Source organism: Ornithodoros turicata, chromosome 8, assembly GCF_037126465.1.
Source record: "Ornithodoros turicata isolate Travis chromosome 8, ASM3712646v1, whole genome shotgun sequence".
NCBI classification, from domain to species: Eukaryota; Metazoa; Arthropoda; class Arachnida; order Ixodida; family Argasidae; genus Ornithodoros; species Ornithodoros turicata.
In genome coordinates this window covers 31,154,283-31,181,515 of record NC_088208.1, presented here as the reverse complement: position 1 = coordinate 31,181,515, position 27,233 = coordinate 31,154,283, and the positions used below count along the sequence as shown (strand labels likewise).

Sequence of the window (27,233 nt, the reverse complement as noted above, 5' to 3'; positions counted from 1 at the left end):
TAGTTATTTATTATTACTATTTGATATAATAAAGTATTAAAAATATTGCACTGCAACAAATGAATGTCCTACTCAAAGTAAGGTATCCTACGAAGCTTGGACTTGACTGACTTGACTGTTTTCAAAATCAAATATGTCGGAGCGCATGCTCTTGCTGTAAACAAACAGATCATGGCCGATCGCAAAAGTACGCGAGAAAAGTTGTTGGAGCTCATCGACGATGTGGAACTGATTGCAAAGTATGAAAACATCTCATGCCTTGCTGTTTGCATATTTTGTAATAACGGTAACGATAGAAATGTGTCACAGTTGGCCGATCGGCCTATGTTGTCAGGTACGCGGCGTGTGCTACACTTTGTCATTTGAATGCATTTGTAACTTAGGGAGCTGCTAGAAAACATCATCGCGCCCAAGACACAGCGGCTCACTTCCACAGAACGATCTCAGCTAGCCGAACTGCTCGTTGCCAAAGATGAAGAGATTAAAAGGACTTTAGTAACAGGTGCGTTGTTTCATGGTGTAGTGTTGACATACAAGTAATAAAACTGTCTTCTGTTACATCAGCAACGCGGCAAGCGGAGGTCCAGAAAACAATTAACGCTCTGCAAGAGGAAGTTGAAAAGCAAGATCATGATATTCACTTACTTCAGCGTCATCTCAAAGAGGCAGAGCACCTTTTGGTAAGCTTGTAACAGAGCATGCGGTACGACAAAGAACAGTAATTGATTGGTTTTCGTCGCAGTCGACAGCTATTTATCAAGCAAAGCAAAAACTGCAAAGCATAGAAAAGGCCAATGCGCGTTGCGTATCTTCCGAAGAGCTCATCAAGTACGCACACCGTATTAGTGCAAGCAATGCAGTCGCAGCACCTCACAACTGGCAGCAAGGTCTTCCATTTTTGCATCTTAACGTATCTGGCAAAGAATTGCCATTACAAAATTGGCCACTTCCTTGGACTATAAGTTGGCTCGTCTGTCCTTTCATTCCAGGTGACCAAAGAAGACCATATCCAACAGATATAGAAATGCGGCAAGGCTTTCTCGGTCGCCTCAGCGACTTGCCCCTCACTGGAGCTCCGTTGCAACAACAGGGTAATCTAGGTGATCTAGCTGCTCCTCGAGGACACCACAGTAAGTTCCCTGGCTCCTCTGCATGTCCCCCTGTAGTTAAAGACCACACTTTCTTTTCTCAGCTGACCAAAATCCTCTGGGACAAGCCTTCTCGTGGCAGATAGGAGGTGACATTAAGCCTCCGATAACCAGCAATCACAACTCTGTGTCGATGGATGCAAAGACAAAAGAGAGTGAGGACGTGGAAGTCATGTCCACAGATTCTTCAAGCAGCAGTTCTAGTGACAGCCAGTGATTGCCAGTGTAAGATTTCTGTAACCCTAGTTGCTATGCCAATACATTTGATGTACGAAAGGATGCAGCAAAGATTTCATTTTTATTACCACCTCAATTGATATACAAGTTCTGTATGCTCCAGTACCTTGAGCTTCACTTAAGTTAAGGACACTATTATTTGAGTCTTTCCACAGCGGGAGGGAGAAAAGCACCACACACATTCAACATGAAGCAGCAACCACCCTCCTCACTTGCACACATACTACAAAAACACAAGTCGTGTGCACCAAACGGATGTCACTTACGGTGCTTCCCACATTTAGAACTACTATTTCATTATATTTTTTTGTAAAACCAGTTTTTCTTTGCAATGGACTGCGTCAAAAACAGAAAGTCAACTGGAAGTGCAACACCAAATCCTTGCTCAAAGTTTACAGAATAAAAAAAAAGAAAAACTCCCCACAAAGCTGGATGAAATGTTAAAGGGGCACTGAAATGAAAAAAATTATCCTTGGGGAATGAAATGAGCAGTTACCTTGACATCAACACGAAAGGAACGGTAGTTATCCATTTTGTCGTTCGTGATTTATGAACGAAATAAACCTGCAATTTTGTGCTCCCCTCTTCCTCCCAAGAAGGCCGACAATGTGGAAGGGGCTCTCATTGGTCACGACTTGTCCAACCGTGCGAGATCATTTCAGGAGGCCAATCGGAGGCCTCTCTGCATTGTCCAGCTTCTTGAGAAGGGGGGAGAGAGAGGGAAGCGTACGCTGTAGGTCTTCTCCGCTCGTACACCAGGAACGACAGAACGGATGAATCCCGTCTCTCTTGTGTCGCTGTCAACGTAACAACATCTTTCCTTCTGCGATAAATTTTTCCACTTTAGTGGCCCATTAATTGATCACTGATACTACTCTGAAGTGCGCCAATTGCAAAGAGCACGTACTACCACATTCCCGTACCCTTCAGCTCGTTTTGCTACCAGAGGTCCACAATGCAGTGCAGCACACAAAGTACACTGCAACATATGGATGTAGACTTCTTTTTTTTTATAATAATAATTAAAAATGCACAAGGGAGCTAAACTCCAGCCCATCCAAACGTTCACCGGCTCACTATCGTGCACATTGCATCACAGATTCCGCAGCTCACGGAAGCTCCTTGGAGGCTGGCTTCCTTTGGTCACGATACAAACCTTTGGAAAGACGGTGGATGGCACAACGTAAACGAAACAAGGCCCGGAGAAAGAAAAAAAAGAAGTCTTTATCCCCGCAGGCATTGTTGTCCAGAGGGGCACAAGGAACAGTGAGCGTAGTCAAGTTCAGGGCACAGTTTCTTTGTCTTAATTAAACATAGGAGGAGCACTCAGGAGAGATGGAAGGAGCGCTGTCCCTCACTGGCTGCCACTTGCAGCCTCTCGCGCATCACTTTGGCATCGGAGTAGTCTGGAAGCTTCAGGTAGTTGACACATGTCATCACAGACGGAAGGTAGTCATCCGGATTCTCGTTGGGTTCGAATGTCTTGCGCACAATTGTCAACGGTGGGCTTAAGCTCTTGAAGCCTGCAAACAAAACAACGGAACACTGACATGGGGGCATCTCCAAAACCATATCTAAAAAGTAAAATTTCCCAGAACATTTGCCATGCCCAAGCAGCGCAACATCTTCAGCCAATACCGGACCAACATTGGCAGTGGTGCCCAGTGCTGGTCCGAGATTGACCCAATATTGGGCCAGTATTGCCAATATTGGGCCAAGATGTTGTGCTGCTTGGGTGCATATGGCAGCAGTACCATATTGATGTGCTTTCTAATTTCTTTAGCGTTACATATTAACATTTTAGTCTTCTTAACATTCAGATTATGCTGCACTCAATGGTGGCTGTTTCTCGGAGAACACGATAATGAACTTAAAGGAGCACTGAGGTGACTTTTCTTTTCACAGCGGCGTGTTCTGCAACAAATCTAGCTCCTGTGAAAGAGCGCAGGTGATCTACAGGGTACACATGGGGTCTCTGTTCCGCAGATCCCTCACTCGTGAAAAGAGCGTATCAGAGAATGAGGCAACGTCGTGACGGGATGTGGTTCCGTAGAGTCGCACAGCTCATGCAGGTGTAAGCGGTGCGTGAGCTGAGAAGAAAGGAACTTCCCAATGTCACGTGAGAATCTTGTCAGCCATCCGCGGCAAAATATTTCGACACGTTAAATGCTCCTTTCACGGCTGGTCAGTTATTAGCTGTCAATATACCGCTCTTCTCGATCCTATCCATCCGCGCCTATCAATATTTAGGACGCAGATGACTTGGACTTGTTCAATACTTCAGACTCCCATGCAGAACGGTGACTTTCGCTTTAATTTAGGATTAATACATTTTGCGACTGTTTTTCCGGACAGCTCGAAGTCCGAACGCTCGATTTTCCGGATCAAAACGCTTGCGGAGATGCACGAACACCACTATTTTCGGGACTGCGGTACTGCAGTGGCAACTTCGAAACCGCCATTTTGCACTGTGCACTTGGATTGGATTGGTAATTGGAACCCTAGGTGAGACTGCTCTAAAACTTCCGAACCGCACCTCTAGGTGACGCCATGGAGGAGTCTCTGGCTTTCAACGTCGGCAATTTTTGGGATGCTCTCCAGAGTTTGTGCGTGCACACTGTCGCTGCCGTCAGCTTTCGCTGCTATGGGCACATCTGTTCGGTAAATTGTCAAATATGCGCGGCAAACCTACTACGCTCGCGCAAATTCAAGCGTACATTATGATATGCAGGCGCCAGATGCGACAGGGCACAATTATAAACTTCTTTGGTGCAGCTGTGGTGAAATAATGTTGAATTTAGTGATTGTCGGGTTTTTCGGACTGCTGTATTATTTTGACCTTCTTCCGATCACCGTCAAGTCGAGAAAATCGGTCGGCTACTGTATTCTATGACTACAAAGGACACTGGAACGGTATATGTTAGCATGCGGCAATCCTTGAATGCTGAGAGTGTGTTCCATGTTTTCACATTCAACACAGCGTGAAATCACCTGCGACATACAAACTCGCTTTCCTACGCGCTAGTACTAACGTTAACTTACCACCAACTGGTAGCCGGGGAGACCCTGTGACAAATTGCAAGAACGCTCTTTGCTCGTCTGGCAGATAATTGCTGAGTATCTCAAAGAGAAACTTGATGGCCCTGCTATCGTGGCTGTAGCCGTGATCGGGTCGGCAGCACTCCATCAGGCTTTTCACGTCCCAGAGACTGGGTCCACTGCCACAGAAAAGTTGCTCCAACTGCAATATGTAAAACGCATTCATTCATATTGGGGCTATTCATACAGGGCTAATCCGGGAACTTTTTGATCAACCCTCGCATTTAAAATGCAGCAATGAACTGCCCCAGAAAATCTGGGCTGCAAATAGCATCCAAGCAATGTTGATGTACTTCATTAGACATCATAGTTCTGATGGTCTGGCAGACCTACTGGAGCACTCTGAAATGTGCGCTTTAAATTTGTATCACGTGCGGTGACATGTTCGCGTAACATTGGACTGTCTGGTTGGGTTACGTTAATGTTTGCTAGTTTCACCAATACGAATTCCCCTTACGTACCCTTCGTTAACGGTACTACAAACTTTGAATTACATTTCTGCGGTCAGCCATACTCCTCACTGCATGAAGTGATGTACTGTGGTTCCCCAATGTTAGAGAGTTGCATGATACTCAAATAACTGCTGCATGCTGAACTAGAATTTGCTTGCTACCATACGAGGGGAGAAGATACTTGCCTCGTCAGCGTAGAAAAGTGTAAGCTGCGAGAGTGGGAAGACAGCTTCAAAGCCCTCGCGGAAGGCTTCTAACTGGCGGCGCACACCCTCCACTGCAGTCCAGTGAACGGCTAAGCGCAGGTAGTCCTCCAGGTTTTGCACAGACACGCCCATGTTGGCACCTCCCTTGCGCAGCTCTATCTGGCCAAAGCCAGGCAATGTGAAGTCCAGACCAAGCAGCTCAATGAGGCAGCCACCCAGCTGCAGACCTTCAACTCTCCTACGGATTTCAGCGGGGCCGAGATTCGTGTTGCGCTCTATTCGTTGCTTTTCCTGTACAACCTGCATGTATATGTCGTACCATGTCTGTTATCTGCCCCATACCCCGGAATACACTACGACAGTTTGCCTCTGCACATTAGAGAGAGGGCGAAGTTTGGAGAAACCACGGGCAAAGTGTCTGCCCGCTCGAAAGGGAGCAATAACGCGAATCCACGAAAGGAACCATGTCTGCCTAACCAAGAGCTGCTACTGCATAATTTGGGAGAGGGACCTATGAGGGCACTCCACAGGCAACAGGGAAAAGAGGAAAACTGTGGAGCTGCGCAGACAGCTGACCCACTTACACAGGTCAATGTTCAAGGCTACACGTACTGCCTACATGCCATCGTGAATTGTGAACTGCACGCAAGTGAGTGTTTCCACCCTCACTACTCCAAAAATCAGATATGCCACCCAGAAGACAAGGCCTCCAAGTTCTGACACCGAATTTATGTCATTCTGATCGTTTACGTGGCCAACGCTTAATTTCATGTAATGTTTTGGGATTACGGTTTGGTGTAGGGATCATTTTACCTACTTACTCACTTAACTTAAACCTCATTGACTTCTCCATTGGAGAGATCTTCAATGGAGAGATCCCCCTAAATCTTTCCCAAAAGGTTGCCTCATACCTTCATAAATATGGTAATATATACAGGGTGTTTGCTCTAACGTGTCCAGAAATTATATTTAAAGCGAGCGATAAAAGAAACGCAAGTGGTACTTTTCTGCTACTTCAGTAAGGTACTGCACCACTATTAGCACCTGTTTCTTAGTCAAGTAGCTGAAAAGTAGTGAGAGTTTCCCTTTTATCGCTTGCTTTAAATAAAATTTCTGGACACGTTAAAGCAAACACCCTATATATCTATAGAAATATGGCATAGGGTACAAAAAGATACCTGTTGTAGTTGTTGCAGTGAGCGTGCGAGATCAGGATCGATGTGTTCCATGTCGGTGAGGGACAGTGTGTTTTCCTGTGCCAACATCCATTTGTACATTGCCATAGAGAGCGGCAAATCCAACATGCGGGAGTCCATCAGGGCCTTGGCCACAAACTTGCCGAGCAACTTGAACCGAGACTTCACTCTGCTAACTTGTGCCGCCTTGGCGTTGTGACCCAGCGGTGAAGGGAATAGCCCACACTGACAGTGAACATACTTCACCATCTCCTCACCACCTGCGATCGGCATTGTTCACTTTAGCTCTCATCATCCATTTATGCAGAATTGCCTTGCACCAACCTCTGAGTACTGAAACAGTTTCTCCTCTCCACATGTCAAGGTCTGCACGTTGAAGCTCCCTAGATACTAAGGCATAGAACTCAAGTGTTGGGCCCAAGCCACTGCCAACCTGCAATCGCATTCGAATCGGCGTCATTCACAAGTTCGTCACAGTTGAGCGCTCATATTCACCTCATTCTCATACTGAATCTCAAGGAGTGCACGTGAACTACCGAGGTCCTGCATCACAGCCTCTGCTTGCTTAAGCAGGTCATCTCGAGTTACTGTCCTCTGTACAGAACAAGCGAGTTATCAACTGCAGCGTTGAAGGCACGTGCAAATGCCCAGTTTGGAACGCTCTGCCAGTGAAATGTGCTAGCATGCATCCACGCGAAGCTCAAGTTGCCTCGCCACCTCACCTTACGGCGGTCAAGTCGTGGTGTGACTCTTTCGCTGTTATCAGAACCAGAAAGATCGGGAGTCATGTCAAGCAGTCGCTGAAGTGCCCGATCGCGATCAAAAGACGTCGTGTAGAACAGAAGATGTCTCGTCTCAAATGGGAAAAGGAATGGGCTGCAAAATTTTAAGTTCTCAATTATGGATCTGTCCGCACACAATAACACGCCTACCACCAGGGACTGAAAGCGAAACGAATATCGGTTCGGTTACAGTTCAGCGTCGGAAAGCGGTTTCGTTTACGGGATTTCCCCACTTTAATATTTGTGGATACGGGTAACCAAACAGTTGAACGAGTATTTTTTAGGCTTTTCTCTAGGTTTTTCTCTAGGTTGTATGTGCAGGCTGCGTGGGCGTTGCGAAATGAGCTACACAGTGCAAATGGGTAAGAGGTAAAAACGAACACGCGTATCTGGTGAACATCGCGTGATGCAGTGCATCTGCCAGGATGAAAAAAGAGTGAATTCTTCCTACGACGCACTTTTGCCGTTTGCGGCATTCCCCGTAAAATAATTTGTTGCGATCTCTATCATCTCGTTACACACCCCTTTCGCTCATCCTGTAACACGCTACAAGGCAAGAAAAACTGCGTGTGTTCAGCGGTTAAGCAAACAAAAATGACGCGCAAACAAAAAAATCGCATAATTTGCGCACCTGCGTGGATTTCTGGCACGCGCATCTCAGTGACCGTGGTGGTTGCTTTTCGCAATGCCGCCTGCGGTAGAGAAGTTATTGCGGTGCTTTTGTTTGATTGCGCACACCTTCGGGTGATGGTCCACTGACACAATGGACAATACTGTCACTTTAAAAGCAACGCTGGACAAACACGCTCTAACAATCCTTACAGCACGACATGACAAAGTTGGTGAGCATAGCGTGCTTTCGGTTGTCAAGAGTGACTAGCGGCGTTTTCCAGCATTGTCTAGACATAGTTCACCAGTATATAAACGGTAGTCGGCTGCCATTTTGCCTCCCGACCGTCGGCGTTTGCATGATATTTGGGCACTTCTTTCGCACTCGTGGAATGCAGTGATGACGTCAATATCTCTTCTACACAGAGCCTGCATGACTGCCAAACTAAAATTTTGCGTCGTTTGAATGTTGAATGAATGTTGTTTGAATGTTTGTTGTCGTACCCAACTTTTCCCAACTTTCTTCGGGAGAAAAAGTGCGCAAATTATGTGAGTAAATACGGTAATCAGCGTTGTAAAGAGATACAAATATCGCATCCGACACTGTTCGCGTTCACGCTTGAACCGATTTGTACGAACCGGCAACCAAAACCGGTAACCGGTTCAGGTTACAGTTTTGGTTAATTGCAGATGATGAATTGCAGTTCCGTTCCTTGAAAAAAATTCCACTTCCCACGGTTCTTGAAAAAAAACTTGGGTTCCGAGAGGTTTTCGGTTTCGTTCCGGTTTCAGTCCCTGCCTATCGCTTGATATTTATAGCAATTCATGTTTCCCCACATAAAGATTTCGATCAGCTACCACCAGGATAAGAAAAGGGCGTACCAAGCATAAGCCACTTGCGTGAGCCAAGACGGAATATTTCCAGTCATGATAGCGAGAGGATCCTGCAGCTGGCGATTAGCTTTGGCTGTCAGCTTGCTGTTCACAAACTCTGACCGTGGGATAGCAGCACCAAATGAGTGGAGCTGCAATGCAATATTTGTTTAACACAATGGGCAACTATACTTTGATAAAAACAAATCAATTGTTACCTTGTAAAGGTGACCCCAATGCCGGGAAAGGCCATATATCACCCTGAGCAAAGCAATGACTTGTAGAGAAGGGTCCTGAATGGTTACCGACTCTGGTAGCGTTGGACTGAGATACTGATGGAGAATGGAAGTAGGCTCTGGAACAACACCATCTGCATGGTGGTACAGCTGGGGTAAGCTTCTCATCCAAGATAGAACAACTCCATATTATCTTTTTTCTTTTGCACATGCATGAGATCTACAGGGTGTCCCACGTAATAATCACCAAGCTTAAAAAAGAAAAAAAAAAAAAACCAAAGCTACATTCCACAACAGAACCAAGTGCATGATGTTAAGAGGTGCTGAAGCTGATGGCCAGTTTTTTTTTTGTTTTTTTTATGTGATGTGATTAAAATTAATTTGCCAACTTTTTAATTAACAACTTCGGAGCCAAAGTGTCAATGAACACATCGTTGAGTAAGTTGAGAATTTTCAAATAAGGTGTCCTCATAACAGTACCCTTTACAGGTAAATTTTTTCCTGAAAAAAAAAAAAAAATTAAAAAAGTGCCATGTGACTGCCTAGTATCCACCTTATCACTACATGCTCAACCAGACAGGGATTGTTGTGACTGCAATTTATCCCGAGGCTAACATGGACCTCTTGTGGCTGTAGCCCCTATGTTATTTTGGAGTATAGTTTGTATAACTGTGTCAAGTGTGTGTATTTGTATAAGTGCAATTATCCATTGCAATCATGCATTCAATGCGTTTCGGTCTTAATTGTCACCACCTACGGCAAGGTACAAGGAGCGTACAACTAAAATCTTCTTCCATTCTACGGAGCCTGAAGTTTACGGGGAATATTTTTTTCCTAAATTCACGGCGCTAAAAATCGGGTAAATAAACATGTGCTCTAAATCCACGCCAATTCGGGTGGAAAAACTTCCAGTACGCTAAATTTGGGGAGAAATCGGGCTCAGTTACTCAAACTGCCTGTACTGGTTTGGCACAAACAGTGATGTAACTTCGTTTGCTTATGTCGAACAAGTTAGTGTGCATTCCCGCAGACGTCTGAGTGAGGGCAATTTGCTGGGTAAAAATTGGGTTTCACCCTAAAGAGGCAACCTTCAATCCGGGGTGTAAATTCGGGAAAGAATCGCATTAAACCCTAAAACTTCATGCTGTACAGATAATCCTACTTCCACTGTACACGTCTCCCTTACCAGTCCAGAGGTCGTCCTTCCTTTTTGATGTGGATTTGGAACCTGAAGAGCTCTTATTCCTGCGACTAGAAGAGCCAGAACCAGAGGTGGATGATTGATTACTACGTCCTGATACGCCCGCAGCTGCACTGCTCCTATCGTCTTCACTGACTGGCCTGTACCTGTAGAGTCATTGTATTTTTTTTTTCCTTCGTGATTTCCTGTTTTGCATATAATGTGTGTAGGCAAAAGTTACAAACCAAATGGTATGTGTCTGCACCCAGATGTTGGCACAACCCATGGGGTTCTCCGAGTCTGTGTCCGTCTCGTGCCCGTCTTGCTGAGATGCACCTCCGCTGTACTGCCTAATTGCTTGGTAAACTGTCATGCCATATGGAAGGGGATGATCTCCGATCAAAAATTGTAGCTTATGTCGAGCCTGGCCCTGATTGATCATCATTGCTGCCTGTGAGCAAAAATGAATCGCGTGGAACACTTTTAATCACTTTTTTCCTGGGAGCTCTTGCACACAAAGGAAAATAACATGTTTTGGTTCGTACAGTTAGGGTTGCCACCTTTCGTAGTAAAAAATACCGGCTGAGGGAGAGGAGGTGGAATAGAGGGAAAGGAGGAAGGGCTCGCGGGAAAAGAAAATGGGTGAGGGGTGGAAGAGCACACACAGAAAACAGAGAGATAGAGAGCTCAAGATAATACGAGGAAACATACATTCCTGTGCATAATAATAATAATAATAATAATAATAATGAATAACTAAGGAAAGAACTGGTAACTGCGGAGTTGGGTCTATGCTCCAGATTTATTCAAGCTGTAGTGGAATGTTGAAGGGAAAAACCCCGCAAAAGCCCGTATGAAAGGTCTTGAGCCACAAATACTGGCAAAAGGCTGCCGGTATCACCTTCCTACCGGCAACCGGCAGAGCGAGCAAATAACCGGCCGTGCCGGTATAATACCGACCTGGTGGCAACCCTATGTACAGTCCATCAACATAAGCGTGACATTAGGGGCTTACCATAGTGTCATCAATATCTTCGTCGGAATTCTCTTCATCACTGCCACCATCGTCTTCATCCTTCAGAATGCGACATTACGTTAGCCGAGAGCTGTGGCATGCGACATTGAAATGGGTCTGATATTTCAATCATGTTTTGCGTATTGCATATGACATTTTGTACATGACACGAAAGAGAAGGTACCACCACGACTTCCATATCGTGATGACACAATATTGGCAGCTGCATTGTGTTACGTGTGTGTGTGCCATGTGACCATTAGCTGCGTGCAAACTTCCTCGTGATTGGAAGGAAATTATAGGAGGGATAGTACGCAAGAACACGCTTACCCTGATTCGGCCATAGCCTCGAATGACCAGGTAGCGCTCTATAGCTTGTACCAGCGCTAAAGGGTCTATCTTCACAGGGCCACCCCGCCACTGCCTCAGATTGCTACACGATGGATGCCTCTGGAGATTGCACTAGAATGATTGCACAGATGGCAAATCATTAATATTGTTATAACTATGGCTGTGCCAACCAAGTCCGCGAATCACATTGGCCAAAACAGCGAATCGAATCTTTCCACCAACCACGTGTGTTTGTTTCTTTTTAAAATCGGCGCCTCACCTGCTTGGCCAGCAGCCTCCGGGGCGTGCCAAAACCACAACACAAAGCTCCGATATTTCAAAAAGTTTGTTTTGCTTTAATTGTTTCTTAGTTTTATGAAGGGACTTCAGACTCCCGAGTTAATGCATTTCCTGTAGTCGATAAACAACGTAGGTTACACTTAGGAAGAAGTATATGATGGGCATGTCTTCTCCCAAAATTTGTTTTTTTTTATTAAACAAAGATATCAAATTCTGCTTCAAAACACTTTTCGGTAGAAGAGTTTTTTTTTTTTCCTGGCTTTTTAAACTCTTTTCGAAGAGAGGATTCGAAAGATTCGAGATTCGTAAGATTCGTGGACTCGCAGAACCTTCCTTGGATTCGGATTCGAGAAATTCTGGATTCGTCCCATCTCTAGTTATTCCACATGAATAACACTTGTATACATAATAAACATTCCATCGAAAAATGGGAGTTCAGACAGCCACAAGGTACTATGGAAATTAAAATGAGAGACACATTAAAATTTTACAACGAACTAGAAAATTAGTAATTTATCGAATGTTTATTACAAGTTAAGAGGGCTGTTAGTAATGCAGATTATACTTAGAGCCTGAAGTTTTCGGGAAATATTTTTTTCTAAATTCGGGGGTAAAAATCGGGTAAATAAACGTGTGCACTAAATTCATGCGAATTCAGTATGCTATATTCGGGGAGGAATCGGGCTCAGTTACTCAAACTAAATGTAGTGGTTTGGTACAAACGGTGATATAACTGCATTTGCTGCCAAACAAGTAAGTTAGTGCATTCCTACAGACATCCCAGTAAAGGGAAGTTGCCGGGTAAAAATCGGGATTTCGCCCTTAAGAGTGAACCTTCAATTCGGGGAAGAGTCGGGTAAAACCCTAAAACTTCAGGCTCTATACTCCGAGACAACACAAGAGCTGAAGTCAAAGAGGTGCGTCTCTGCCAGCGGAGAACGTGGTCCACACATTAAGAGTGGGATATACAAGAAGGTAGACTGTGAAGCTGATTAACATGTTGCGTTAAAGCATTTTACGTGTTTGCTTTAAAAGCGAGCAAATGTGCTCTAAGTACATCATCTGCGATAGAGTAGATCAGTGAGAGTTTGAGCACTTTGCCATAAAAACAGGGAATACCTTGAGCTGATGAGTGTTGAAGAACTTTAATGCGGAGGTTCCCCGGCCGCCTCCGACTGCACCGGGCAGGTCGTGCACTTTGACCGGAAACTGCTCCAACTGACTGATGCAAGCATTCAGCTTCTGTACAAGCGCACTCAGGGGGCCTGGAGATGTCAGCATGTGCTCGTACACAGTGTCTTGATCGTACTGCAACGTTTTGCACTTTAGACACGCCACGTTCAACACACCAAACGTGCAACGAGAAAGGACCAGCACCTGCGGCGTCTGCAGGAACACCTTCAAGAAGGTACGTAGCCTGTCGTCTCGGTGACAGTTTGCAGAGGTGAGGAAACTGAGCAGCTTGATTACTAGGCCACTGTGTATGACCTCAAAGGAGGAGACGTCGCTGTCGACGATCACAGACCGAATCTCGTGCAGTGCTTTCAAGCCACTGTCAGTCTGCAAGAAATGGTTAGTCGACTGTGCAAATGTTCACACGATGGTTTAAAGCCATGTACAGAAGAAAATGCTTCCTCTCAAATAGCAATTTACAAGTACATATGCATAACTACTGTTCAGGTGTAGTCATCTACCGAACTAGGGAACACTAATTTTTTTTTGCATTGCCAGACAGCAAATTTAGATGTTGTGGCCTACAACCCAAGATAGCCACAACGGTGAAGTGTAACACGATGCCTTGAACCTGCCACTTTTTTGCGACCACTTCGCTTGTACGGGATTCATCCTCATACCTACCATGCTGTCAAGATGCTCAAGTGAAACCAGAAGACGGTTCAGTGTGCTGAGTGCTGGATGAGAGCTGCCTTGATCTGAGCCAAAGTGGTTGTCGTCGAACTTCTTGGCTGCACATCAAAACAATTACTTTTTGTTTCCATTTATTTATTAAAGATCTTCACGTACAGCTTCCTGAGCAGTTAGAGCATCCGATAATAGCTTTCCAAAGCACATAAGGGCAGCGTAGTTTTCTCACCCTGATTATGAATCCACGACTTGACCTTTTCCTTATTTCCCGACGAGCCAGTGCTTGATTTGACTTCCACGGAGTACTCCTGTTATGTCAGATACTTTGTAAGAGGAGCTCAACGGTGAACGGTGCAGCGGTACTCCTGAGAACACAACCTTTCTGCTCACACACCTGACTGCTTAGGTGGCTTCCCAGTGGAGTGCTGCCCCACCTGGCCCACCGTGTTGGGTTCAACCCAGCCAGGAAAGACGTAGTCCTCGCCGCTGCCGAGCTCAGCCTCCCAGTACTGCGACTCCCAGGTGCGCCACCAGGGGAAAGGGGAGGCTCTACGGTTGGCGGCGGTGGTGGCAAGGAGAAGGGCCCGTCCCTCTCACCGGGTCCACGTGAGCTACGACGACCACCGGGCCCACCGGGGGCATCTCGAGGGCTCTCCTCTGTGCGGGCCTTGCGGCTTGACCCGTTTCCACGTTTGGTTACCCGTTTCCTCTTCAGTACGTCACTTAACCGCCTGATAGGAAGCAAGGGTAACGTTCTCAGCATGTGGACCTTGAGTAGCTCTGCCACGGTAAGGTAGGTAGAACGTCGAATTGGATCTATTGGTAGGGCATCATGAAATTAAAAGCGCTAAGACCCAACGAAGAGAGGAAGCCACACACAAATAGCGCACTAACAACAGCTTTATTACTTACATGGGACATGCTTAACAGCTTTGAGGAATTCCCTCTCTTCGTCTGACAGATCAATAGATGCATTCCTTACACAACCCTCGATCTATTGGCCTGTCTGACAAAGAATTCCTCTAAGCTTTTAAGCATGCCCCATGTAAGTAATAAGGTTGTTAGCGTGCTATTTGTGTGTGGCTTCATCAGGTTTCCGCGCCTTTAATTCTGTGGTAGATTGGTAGGTGTCTGATTAGTGGCAGAATATTTTTACATGAACCAGAGTATGCAAAAAGAAAACAAAACAAAACATAATAAAGGATTTTTCCTCACGTGATATTTCACTTTCCCCTATACTCGAGATGAAATGGCCTGTGTATACTGCAGCATCACGCTTGGAATTCATCTAGCATCATCTCAATTTGGCATTTTGGTTGTCACGAGAACATGCTACGAAATTGCGTCTCTACGCATGAGAGGGGGTGAGCAGAAGTCACATCATAGGCGACCTGCCAAATCAGGCGGAAACTCAACAAACATGCGGTCGTTGTCTGTATATATGGCTTTGCTTGCTCTTTGTCACTGATGCTGACACCACGCTGAAACATATGCGGTCAGTCTCAAACTCGTTTCCCCTTATTCGAAACCCAACCAATGAGGGCACAGCTTTCACAAATAGGGGAAAGGAGGAATCTAGAGGTATGCGAAGAAGAGAAGCAGAGCAAAAGACTTACATCTGTGCAGCAGTGCCCACAGCAAAGTGGTCGCTCTCCCCAGAATTTCCCAAGGGTGACAGATGGGCAGGCGGAGGGGCAAGGGCACCCCAGAGAACAGCAGACGGAGAAGCTTCGGAGGAAGATAAACTAGCTAAAGGCGTTGCCGCTTCTTCCGCCTGCCTTGGAGTGCAGCTTGCGGACCCACTGCTCGTGCTGCCCCCTGTGCTGGCCGCCTGTGCCGCCACAGCTTCTTGAGCGAGCTGCTTCACTCGATGCATCACTCCCTCCCGTCGAAAGTGCACCCCAAAGACCTGCAGAAAGGGACCGGAGTGAGCGGGACTGAGACGTCGCTTGCCCGCGCAGAACTGCTTACTTCTGGCAGCTTTTGCATGAGGATGTCGGCCATCTGCAGAGCTCCAACAACAACATGCAAGTCCTGAGATGACAGCATGGCTGCCAAGTGGGAGGCCACAGTCTGGAAGCGCAGCACCGAGGCCAGCAGCTCGGCTGGGGCATAGTAGATCATGCGGAGCAGTGCGCGCACACACTTGTGGCGCACAGCAGGGCCCGCAGAGCTGCTGTACACTTCATGTAGGGCTCCAAAGAGGGCGCCCAAGAAGGCCTTGCCCCCTGCCGTGCTGCCTTCGGCTGACCCCCCACTTTGGTCCTGTAGCCAGGCAGCACGAGGATCACCATTACTGGTGCTGCTGTTGCTGCTACACGATGATGTAGTATTGTTTGAACCCGTTGGTGCTGCATAGAGAGATGCGTCACATCATGCTTGGACTTTTAGACGTTCACTCCCGCGCTGTATTATGAACTCACTTTGTACGATGCCCTGATTTGTGAACCTTTGAACAGGCCGCGCTGTGCCGGTGTCTTCATTGATTTGCTGCATTGAATTGAAATCTATTGTGTAGGTCTTCCCCATTGTGAGCAAGCTAATTTCGTCTTCCCCCGACTGATGGGCTGCCTGTAACGGAGGACAATATTGCAACATGTGCAGTAGTGTACACAACACAACCTACACGCCCATCTGAAAACCTTTAACAGAATGTGGTAGATGAAGGGTGAATTGAAGTGATCATCACGTACATGACGATATAGAACCTCTGCGCAAATGTAGAGGTATTTTTTGTGATATGTATGAATTAACCACCAATAATATAACATACATAGGGCCTGACTTTTTCGGGTTTTATTCTTGGCCAAATTCGGGGGGTAAATATCGGGTGATATTTTTCATTTGAAAATTCGGGTGTATTCGGTTTAAATCCCATTACGGCATATTCTGTCGTCAGGAATTCGGGTGTATTCGGGTGATTTTTTATTTTTGTTTAATAAAAATTTGTCTTAACATGGAACTAATGTTTAGCAATGTTATCAAACTTTATTTTAATGCACGCTTATGAGTGTGCCACGTGACCGGATGTTTTCGGGTAGATTCGGGTTAAACCCGAATTTTACAGATTTTTGTTCGGGGGGTAAATATCGGGCGGATACGGGTTTAACCCTAAAAAGTCAGGCCCTAAACATACACTGACAAAGCGATCAAATACCTCAATGATCTTGCAGTCAATGGAAGAATAGGCATGCCAAAGCCCCCTGTCGTCACGCCATTTCCACACCACCGCATCTGTTTGGTGGGCATTCGGCTTTGCTAGCAGAGAGTCCACAGCAAAAATGCCATCTTGAGGCAACACAGGCATCAGCTCACTACGCAATTCAATGGAAAAGAAGCAGGATTAGAAACACTAAACAAGAACACGGAAATGGGTGCACTTACGAGATAAGGGAAGTGATCTCATACAGCTCTTGGGGACTTCTTGGAACAAGCTACAAAAGAATATAAAAAGGTTAGAGACTCGTATCTCTCTGAAATAATTTCTGCATCTCCTCGTGCTGTATATTTCGTTTTTTCTTGCATGTCCCCCCTTTCAGAGAGCTTTTACGCAGTCCCTCGCAAAAATATGCATGTATTGTAAATATGCGAAATCTGAAAGAACCTACCTCGATATCATCTTCTGACGGATCACACGCACCCATTAGAAGGAAACGAAGTGTTTCAGCAACATCTGCAACGAAATAGTGAAATCATTACATACGACATCACAGGATGCAGCAGACAACGAATCAGCAGGGCGAATAATCGTCTGTTCACTTCGACAAGCAGGTCTGCAGAGGTTACAGAACGCAATGCGAGGAGCAAGAACAGTGAAAGGAGCTTCACTGCTACAGACTATGTAGTTAAAGAATGAGGAACCGAAGGATGCAGAAAAACAGAGACCAGGGTGTCTACTAAGCTGTAGCCTTCAAACTCCCAGACTTTTCCAGGTTTTCACCGACTATTTCGAGCGAATTCCCTGACCAAAACAACCTGGAACCTGGATCCTGCTACTACATTTTGAACCCCCCCCCAGATCCTTCATATAAAACCGATCATTTATTGAGAAAAACTGCCCTACTTTTCTGCCTTTGAGACTGTCATATTGGAGAACGGCTACTCTTGGCAACGTTGCTGGGGCAGAGCCACTCAACCACTCATCAGCACTCGCGATTCACTGCCCAGCGTGATGGCACTACTCTGATTTTCCCTGACTTCAGCTGTCTTTTTGGCAAATTCCCGGACAACCTGTTGACTTTTCCAGTCTCTTCAAAATTCCCCGATAATTCCTTTTTCCAGGATGGTAGACACCCTGGATGACCCACAGCCAACCTCTCGTAGTGACGTTTTCACTTAATGAATCTGCCGAACACTACTAACGTCACCAAAGCAAAGTTTCAGTGCACCAACAAATGACGCTGAAAGATGTGAAGCCCCATACTTACTGCGGTCCAAGAGTTGCACTGCCAAATGAGGACAGGCAGCACAAAGCACGGCCAGCATGCGCACAACCATTACAAAAGTGGCAGAAGAGACGGGGGGCGGTGTCAGCGCCAGTAGTCCTTGCGAGGCCTGCAGCAACCCGTGAGACGCCACTTCCTGCAACAGCGCCGGCGCACCCGCAAGGCAATCCACTAGCCGTGCCAGGGCGAGACAGGCACTCTCCACAGACTTCCGATCACTGTGTGACAGTCTTCCGCTGAGCAGAGCGACGGAATCTGTGACTAAGGGATACTCTTCAGGTCCCAGGTTTTGACAGCAGTTTGCTGCAATCGTCAAAGCCGACCGCTGAGCACTGATCGAGAAGAAATCCAGGTAGGTCAGGCACGCCGACACTCCGCGCTGTAAACGGAAGACAGTGTTCTTACTGATTGTATACAAGCATTTTGACAGGAAATTGGAGCATCTCACACACTCTGCACAGTATGCATAGAGCCTGAAGTTTTCGGGAAATATTTTTTTTCTAAATTCGGGTGGTAAAAATCGGGTAAATGAACATGTGCACTAAATTCATGCGAATTCGGGTGAAAAAACTTCCATTACGCTAAAATCTGGGGGAAATTGAACTCAGTTATTCAAACTAACTGTAGCAGTTTGGTACAAACGGTGATGTAACTGCATTTTTCTGCCAAACAAGTAAGTTGATGCATTCCTACAGACGTCCCAGAGAGGGCAATTTGCCTGGTAAAAATCTGGTTTCACCCTAAAGAGGCGAGTTTCTATTCGGGGTGCAAATTCGAGGAAGAATCGGGTAAAACCATAAAACTTCGGGCTCTAAGTATGCACCATGATGTGACAGCACAAGCATGTCACAACCCATATCATGTCGGGAGATGTCACGTACTGTTGGGGACATGGTTAGCTAAAATCGCCCGACAGTACTTCGCCGTCCCATATTACGTCTGCTGCGCTTGAAAGTGTTGTGCCGACATTGTATTTGAAGGTGGACCATATGCTGCACATGTTTATTACTCGAAAGAAATAGTCTCGCAACACCTGGAGATTTCAGATGAGATAAACCACGGAGTGCCGATTTTAGACAACAGTGTCCCCTACAGTACATTAAACAATTACAAGAAATACCAGTACTCCCCGAGCACACAATGCATCCTGGGCACTTATTGTCGTGGGAAGGAGAACAGTCCCTTGCAGGGGCCGAGAGAGAGGAGAAATTGAAACGATTAGGTTTCACAGTAGGTTCCCACAGTTCACAGCAGTGTTATGCTGACAGATACAGAAAGCCTGCATAATACCCCCCCCCCCCCCACACACACACCCTGTGACACATGGACATTGCGATGTCGTCTGCTTCAGTCAATCGCGGCAGATGATTTTAAACGCAGGCCTTCTGTGACTACCAGTGACTACGCGCGCGGATGATGACAGCTCGTCTCCACAGCTATGGCTGTCGAAAATCACAGTCGCAAATGGGAGACCCTTCATCACTACATCACGTCGTTTAGGCAATCATGCTCTCTTTATCTATGCACCATTCGTTATGTTTTCAACATTCAGGTTCAACATGGTCAGGGAACAAACTTACAGCGTGCAGGATGGCCTTGCTATGTCGCCGTGAAAGCATTTCGAGAGCCGTCAACGATTGTTCAGCAACATCCATGCACTGAATTGATTGCAGCTGTGAAAAAGAATGGCAAGTTAGTGATGAGGCTGCACGGTGTGGCAAGTACGTCACCTTCTCAAGAAAGGCTGGCACAGCATCCACAATAACGGCGGACGAACGCGGAAGTGCCTCCATCATGTACGTGAGCGCCCGACACGCATGGTTCATGAGGTCAAAGTTGTGGTCCAGGGAAAGCAGTGTAGTCAGGGCAGGAACCACTTGCTTTACAGGAAAGCCAGCTAAGGTGTCCTCGTTGCCCATCACTAGTAATTGGCACATTTCCATTGTGGCCTGGAGTTGCTGACCCTCGTCCCCACACTGAAGACCCCCCAGGAGCTGCTGAGCTCGGCTACCTGGGAAACGGATACACGTTTTCGAAGCTGTGCCACGTAGTACAGCCTAGCAACACTTACTGGCGCTGCTTCCTATCGATCGGTGCAGGAAATGTTGCATCCGAGGGCCCAGTGCGCCAAACAGGTGCGGCGGCAAGCCTCGAGCTTCCAACAGTGCTGCATTAATAGCTCGATTTAATTCACATAAAACGGCTGTTATGCACGCCTTAAATAACAATGTTTGTGTACGAGACTGATGTATGCACGTTACTAGCATTGCAATTTATCTGAGTTAGCTCAATACTGTACCTTGTAGACGTCCCATTTCGTTGTCGTCCGATTCGCTGTCTGCAGCCCCTGAACTGCCTCCCACACGGCTTGAAGCTGTCAGATAATTCAATTATAATTCAATTATAATCGCTGAACGTCCCAACAATGGGAGATTTGACGAAAACAGCCGAATAAATGTGAAGGCGCTCCACGCTAATACCCTGACCTGGTTGTGCTGCGCTGCTGTTTGCAGGGGCAGCATCAGAAGACGCCTGGGGATGGTCCTGTGTGGAAGCTGAGGAAGAGGAGGGTCCTCCATCGTTGGGGGGGTCTGGGGGGGGCGCAGACATGGCCCCAGCGCGGGTGGGCCCGCCGCCCAGCTTGCTCACGCGCGAGGACCGCCTCCGACTGCTGGCGCAGGAACCCGTGGTGGTGCCGCTCCTGCCCCCCCAGCTGCTGCCACCCCCTTTCTCCACTGCCCCCCCAGCCCCACCCACTGCTGGCGATGCTGACGAGGTACTACACAAAGCCTGCTGCTGTTGGTGATGCTGCTGGTGCTGCTGGTACTCTGAAATACAAGAAAGAGTGGGTAACACTTCATGATGCAGGAGGCTTCCATTAATTGGGCCACATTCAAAGGTCCCACTCGGCATTCATAGAGTGCTAAATTGAACGCAGAAGCAGTCCCCACGAAATAGCTCGACACAAGGTCAGTCTGCACTGATAGGTATTGGAACACGCACAGCAACGGAAGGAAACATCTAAGCTGCAATTCAGTCTCAAAAGCACTGAAACAGCTAAGTGAACATCTACTGGACAAACCAGGGTGAGGAGGAAACCTCCTCGTGTCTCTCTCCCCTACTTGGCAGCACCACATCAGTCCCATGAAGTCTCATAGTACACTGTGCACTTTGTAAACCATTTATTGTCGAGCTGGTGCCGAGCTTTGCTCCTCATACGAGGACAATGCCAAGAGGGAATTGAAACACACTGGTGTCCTCCAGAAGCTCCATATCAACATACTCCTCCGAGCATTTCTAGCAAAGCTAGTGCACTCACTGTGTGTGCGAACTGGAATTCTACTCTTCTTTCGTGGTGGCTCTCCCAAGTCCACGCTTTGCTTGCTAGCCTCTCCCAACTGCTGGCCGTCTGCGCAGCTTGGCAAGCTTCGGCTTCCCGATAAAGGCCGGTTGTCCTGATGCTGGGCCAGGTTCCGGGTTCGGGACCTGCACAAACACACGCACACACACACACAGACTGGAGGCGCCCGTTAATAAAGACCGCACAGATAATCCGAAAAACGCTTGCATGCATCGAGGCTAGGAAAACATGAAACGGTGACGGAACGCAAAAGACAGAGATCAGACGAGACTATCAGAATTCAATGTAGTAGCTGGCTAAAGCGGGTCTGGGAGGTTCAGAAATGGAGTCTACGTGCAATGGGGTAGCTCCGTTTTTAAGGGGGTTGTGACACTTTGATGGTTGTGCCTGAGCGTCCAAGTATTACATGAGGCCCGAAAAAGCTTCACGATGCTCCCATAGAAAACTTGTGCCGGTAAGTAAGTATCATACCGCCACAGTAACTACACCACACTTGTTTTCTTTCCTTCTTTTGTCTGTACACACTGTGGAATGTCACCCGCTATTGTCCAACAAAAAGCAGTTAAAGGCACAGTAATGCAAAGGATTACACACTTAGATACCACTTTGGGTCTACTGTGGGCTTTAACTTACGGCTCCACCTAGGGGACGCCAGTAGACACACTAATGCTTTTCCGCAGATAAAATGCGAAAAGCCGCACACACTGCGGACATGTGCAGCTATAGCCTCACTTCATCCGCGCAGATTTCGAAACATCACATTTCCACCCAGAAACCATGACAGAGTACAAATATCTTCACGGGCTCGTCTATATAAATGCACCTGCGCAAAAAGCTCTACCTGTTACCCCGTCTTGTAAAACTTGAAATAATGCAAATAGTTGTCCGACGCATTTAACTGGCATCATTTCCACAAGTGTCACAGCCCCTTTAACAACTGGCCCAGGACCTTGTTTGTTCCAGCACTTCACTAGTGTGTTAGTCACATAGGCAGCTGGATTTGTTTAGAGAAGCACAGGAGGGAACACGATAAGAGGTAAGCACAAAATGCGAGTCAGCTGAGGCAAGGAGGCAAAAAAGCGAGAGCAAAATGCGCACCTGGTTTGAATGGGAGAACGTGTTCCCACGAGAGGCTGATGCTTCTTCAACCCCCCTGGCTGAGTGTTAGGTTGGTCGGCCATAGGCAACCCGCCCACAGCAAACCATACCAAGCGTTAAAACAACTCTCTGAAGGAAAAAGACAAGCAACTCAGCAACGAAACAATGCCACAGAAGCACACTATTTGGGGAAAAATGGAACCCACCCCAACTAGGTGCACCACAAACAAACGGCACCAGTAACAGGACAATTCATGTAGCAAGCAAATACCACATCACCAATGCTTACATTTGTAAACTTACGCTCCTGACTAGTGTGGATTATGTTATGGGGAAAACAATTCGGGATCAAGAGGAGGGGGGGAAAAGAATCACGTGGGACTTACACGAGCCACTTTTACATGGCAAGCTTCTTGCTGCTGGAAAGATCCCAGCTGGTGCACGCGGGCCAGCAAACCTGATGACAAAAGCAGCTGTCACTACATGTATATGCGAAGCAAATTTTTGCCAGATTCTCCCACCAACCTGTTCGTGAAATAAACTAATAAAGTAGCACCTATTTATAGTGAAGTTGGCCGGACCGTTAAGAAACATCACTATACCAATAACTTCACTATATCGGTACTCTGTGATTGGGTTCCCAACATGTTGGGACCACAGGTTTACTTCACTATATGCAGGTTGAGAAAAAGAGGTTCTACTGTATTAGTATTATAAAGCACACACAATGCAGTACAGCGTGAACGCAGAGAAAGGTGAATACAATCTAGCGAGACAAAAATCTTATTATCTCTCGTACTTCTTGTCAAAGATCAGACAACTACTATCAAGACGAGATCTCAAGGAAGAGATGCGTTGAACTTTGAGCTGCTTGTGGTGAAGAAATGGAGCATCGAACATTGTTAGGCAACAGACTGAGTACACGGTAACACTCTTGTAGCACAAGCTGGGCTTTCTGCCATCAACAAGCAGGTAGCACACATACGCTTATACCTGGATTTAAACTTAATAACTGTATCCACACAGGTCTCTTTCCTAATCATGCCGCATCCAAGCTCTTCAGCAATCTACTTTCATTATACATCAAAGCTAACTGGACTATGGCAGCCAAGCGCTCGTCATCCTGAGTTGTTCTTTTGGTGTGAATCAGCTGCATCAAGTGCCACGTGTTCCTCCGTGCCCACGAGATCACAGGCACAATGCACAGCAGCATACATAAATAGAAAAAAGGACCAGTCCTTGGGGCTGGGAATCCCAGCTACCATGTCAATCTTTAAACAAAAGAAGACAAAACAAGGCTTGGTTGTCTGCGACCATATTCAAAAGCATATCGTAAAGCTATGGTCACAACTGGACAACCGGTTTTGTATGTCTTTAACCGTCTTGGACTGAGGAAAATGGGGGACAGCTTTTAGCTTGGCACAGCCCTCCTGTGACAAAAGATGGCTAAGTTGGTGGCAACTGGAGTTGTGTGCCAGCGGCAAGAAAACAGTTGAAGGTAGTTTTGTGCTTCTGGATGTGGCTGGAGAAGGTCAGGTAACCGTGGCGTATATTCCACTTTACGCATGGCGCCACATCCCACAACAGTGTGCATGGGGCACGGTACCGTGACACGAGCAAGGACATTGGAGTACAAATTAAGTGAACTCAAACAAGTCATCAGAAGCAGCGAAGTGAAACAATGGGAATCGGCCAACAATGTGAGCACAGAGCAACAGACCAGAAACGGGTTGCTCCTCATCGTGCATCGTCAGTTAGAGAGACAGGGGCACACACACTGGCAGCACTACAGCCACACATAGCTGCCAATGTAAAAGGGGAGTATGTAGCCCTGACGTAGCATGTCAGACTTCTTCAGTGATGATTTTTTCTTTGCTATTAAACGGTACTATTGCAGAAAAATTAACAAGTTAGCTCCACTGCTTTCAGAGCAGTTTGCTTAATTTCATTTCTGATTCTCACTTTATTCTCACATTACTGTTAACACATATTGGGCTCGACGATGCTCGACGGGCTCACATTCAACGGAGTGATGCTACGCGCACACAGAAAGCAGAAGTGTAGAGCTGCTGCTAGACATGTAGCATGTGAGATTGTCACAGAGCACTGCACTGCTGACAGCATGACCGCACAGCTGCAGGTGTCAGCTCAGTCCAGTGCTCTTCTAGCGAAATATACATGTTCGTTCGATGTCGCACAAGCTGCTATCTTGGCTTACAACACCTGTGCACATCCGCTTTAAGGTACGTTCAAAATGTGACATCCAGCAACGAATACAATTACACTACTACTATTACGTGAAATACACCTAGGCTCAACCAACAGATAATAAAAGTTAAATCAGAGCCAATAAAGGAAATCATGTCAAGGTGTATCATTTCCACATGGAACTCCCAATCGTGGTTGTTCGATGTATGAAAGCTTAGATTCTGCACATTCTAGGATACAGCTACGCGAAGGTTGCTGTATACTGTATTCTGGCGAAGATCAGAGCCATTATAACCCCAACCTAATAGATTATTATGACCGTGTCATTGTCATAGACCTATAAGGAGCCCGTCTGCACAATCCCCTAGGGGCGCTACTCATCGGCCTTGCGACATCTACATCATGATTGGACAATGAAAATTTGAATTTGGAACGTGCAGAAGCGGACGTACGACTACTGTAGCGGACGACAGCAACAACTCCTATGAAAATGCGTAGAATTATGACAACAATCAACTTTAGAAAGAAGCAATCCCATCTTCTAAATGCGGCGCTGGGAAGGGGTGCCCATGACATGGTCGTTATAACCTAGTAGGTCATGGTTACAACATGGCAGTCAATGTTGCTGACTATGTCAGCACCTGGTTGCACCTGCATTCTTCGTTGGCCAGTGTAACCTAACCCAAAGCAATGTTCCTTGAGAGGCGCCTTTGATCATCTTGACTACCGGCACCTGTCTTGTCTTTCTCCCTTTCCTTTGCAAGTAAAACAGTAGTCTCTACCAAGCTACAAAGTGGTTGTGCTTCTTTGGTCCCTGTGAAGTTCGGGCACCTCCGACTATCTTTACGGCTTACAGTATTTACAACAATTTTGAGACAAATAGGCAACTCCACCAGACAAACATCCAGAACCTTCCCTTCAAAGATGTGTTATATCTCTCAACTATGTTTCAAGATATTCATATTCAGCTTGCACAAAACAAGCTCATTCGGCTGTCCACCCATCAACCAGCACTGCATATCCTGCCGCTGACCAGTGAATCAGATCATCCACCAGTGATCAGACGCAATGTAGAATGTAGTTTCATTGCTTTATGGTCGAGTCTATACAGCTTTGGCAGCTGGAGCATTCTAAAGGTTAGGGTGATCCAGTGACTCATGCATCTCAGGGAGGTGTCGGAATTGTGTAGGAAGAACGAGACAGCGGCTACTGCTGCCTTTTCAACATTCTTTGGTTCTTTCACATGCATTTGGGGGAGGAGGATGGGAGGGGGGTTAAGGGTGTATGTGTGTTGGGGAGAGGGATCAAATGTTCCGATTTAAGAGAACCTATGTGTTTTGAGAAGTTTCTTAATTTGTAAGTTTTAACACGATTAAAGTATTCTGGCAGCTTTTGCTCATGTTGTGGGCAGGGCTCAAGCATGATTTCTGCAAGTTTGTACACGCCAGAGGCCGACACTAGCATGTGGAGTCCATTTTCGTGGCATGTTTCTGTGCAGGGCCTTCCAAAACATTAAGTACTAGGCAGTGGTATTGCACCTGGCTATTAAACTCCCCAATCATCATCATCGAATAAAGTTGTTGTTTGCATTTTCTTTTTTTGACACATTGCTTGCCAGTCACTGTTTCGGTGTGTTGGACCTGAAGGCGCATATCCTGATGAAATCACCAATGTAAAGTGTACAGAACGCCAGACACTTCAGTATTGCTTCTGCTGTCGCGCTATCTATCTACATGTGTGATGGCCCGGAGCTATTTGGTGACTGACATTGTCGTCTTTTACTGCTGTACCAGCACAGCATTCTTAGAAATGGCAATATGCAAACAGACCCAAATGTTTGGAAGCTTTGGCGATCCCCATAGTGACTGGCATTTCAACAATCAAAAGACGTGCTTGGTACGCATCTAGACCCAGTGTCACACTCCCATTTCAAGGAATAAATCTGACATTTATTCCTTATGGACATGTTCTGCACACAACCAAAACTTACGATTTCCGCAGGTGCGACTGTCGCGTCCATTGAACAAGTTTGAGGTAATGCCTCGATGGCTCGTTGCCTCAAAGAGGCTAATTTCCAGATAAAACACGAACGTAAGGTTACCGTAATTACCACGTCAAAGACTTTTATGATGTTAGCCACAATCAAACCGAGCTGAAAATTTCGTGACCGTACTCAACTGTGACGTCGATTGCAAGGAACTTCGCCGCATACAAGACCTTCAGAGCATCGTGTAACACAGGATACATTAATTAAAAGTTAGTATCAGCGTTCCCTGGCGAGTTCTTGTGGCCTTGGTCGCTGTGTATTATGCTGAACAGTATAAACAAATCATACCAAAATATAAAGCACAGTACTCTAGGCCTAAGCCCACAAATGTTCCTGCGTATTCGTTCAATGTTATGATTACATCCTTATTTCCACACTTACACCTTCGGTTCAGTAACTGACTAATCCCATAGGCATTCAATTACTTGAAAAAAAAAGTACCTCAGTAAACACGGTTGAACGATAATGTACGAGCTTCCAGATGCAAGTGATACTGTTTTTCCACACAAGTCTTAGAACGGGAACAGACTGACTTTGGTACGACGCAT

At 46.4% G+C, this 27,233-nt stretch overlaps 2 protein-coding genes across 2 annotated transcripts; one reads left to right on the top strand and one right to left on the bottom strand.

The window, feature by feature from the left end:
• The first annotated feature begins 127 nt into the window (after positions 1 to 127).
• Positions 128 to 1,427, top strand: LOC135366967 (mediator of RNA polymerase II transcription subunit 4-like). The gene is made up of 6 exons (XM_064599998.1): positions 128 to 239; positions 384 to 502; positions 565 to 680; positions 743 to 887; positions 990 to 1,130; positions 1,193 to 1,427. The coding sequence occupies exons 1-6, from the start codon at positions 172 to 174 to the stop codon at positions 1,363 to 1,365; spliced, it is 762 nt and encodes a 253-aa protein (XP_064456068.1). The 5' UTR covers positions 128 to 171; the 3' UTR covers positions 1,366 to 1,427.
• LOC135366966 (E3 ubiquitin-protein ligase TRIP12-like) lies at positions 1,428 to 27,233 on the bottom strand. Its single transcript, XM_064599997.1, has 34 exons — positions 27,127 to 27,233; positions 22,817 to 22,887; positions 22,431 to 22,559; positions 21,291 to 21,457; positions 20,458 to 20,799; positions 20,271 to 20,345; positions 20,043 to 20,138; positions 19,702 to 19,982; positions 19,552 to 19,644; positions 17,954 to 18,350; positions 17,135 to 17,199; positions 16,911 to 16,960; positions 16,684 to 16,840; positions 15,950 to 16,097; positions 15,498 to 15,877; positions 15,143 to 15,435; positions 13,921 to 14,257; positions 13,756 to 13,834; positions 13,521 to 13,627; positions 13,041 to 13,223; positions 12,783 to 12,971; positions 11,364 to 11,495; positions 11,034 to 11,093; positions 10,264 to 10,469; positions 10,025 to 10,185; positions 8,821 to 8,972; positions 8,612 to 8,754; positions 7,061 to 7,214; positions 6,834 to 6,932; positions 6,663 to 6,771; positions 6,321 to 6,598; positions 5,122 to 5,442; positions 4,428 to 4,626; positions 1,428 to 2,908 (listed from the first exon to the last, which is right to left on the bottom strand). Exons 3-34 carry the CDS (start codon positions 22,511 to 22,513, stop codon positions 2,712 to 2,714), a joined length of 5,733 nt encoding a protein of 1,910 aa, XP_064456067.1. The 5' UTR covers positions 22,514 to 22,559; positions 22,817 to 22,887; positions 27,127 to 27,233; the 3' UTR covers positions 1,428 to 2,711.

Bases quoted from the DNA above. Each gene is read 5' to 3' on its own strand.
- LOC135366966 (XM_064599997.1), bottom strand. From the start codon at position 22,513: ATGGCCGACCAACCTAACACTCAGCCAGGGGGGTTGAAGAAGCATCAG. The intron at 16,098-16,683 runs GTATTTGATCGC...CCTCCGTTACAG, and splicing joins TTGACTGCAAGATCATTGAG to GCAGCCCATCAGTCGGGGGA. The intron at 7,215-8,611 runs GTACGCCCTTTT...AAAATTTTGCAG, and splicing joins ACGCAAGTGGCTTATGCTTG to CCCATTCCTTTTCCCATTTG.
- LOC135366967 (XM_064599998.1), top strand. From the start codon at position 172: ATGGCCGATCGCAAAAGTACGCGAGAAAAGTTGTTGGAGCTCATCGAC. The intron at 240-383 runs GTATGAAAACAT...TTTGTAACTTAG, and splicing joins GATGTGGAACTGATTGCAAA to GGAGCTGCTAGAAAACATCA. The intron at 1,131-1,192 runs GTAAGTTCCCTG...TTCTTTTCTCAG, and splicing joins TGCTCCTCGAGGACACCACA to CTGACCAAAATCCTCTGGGA.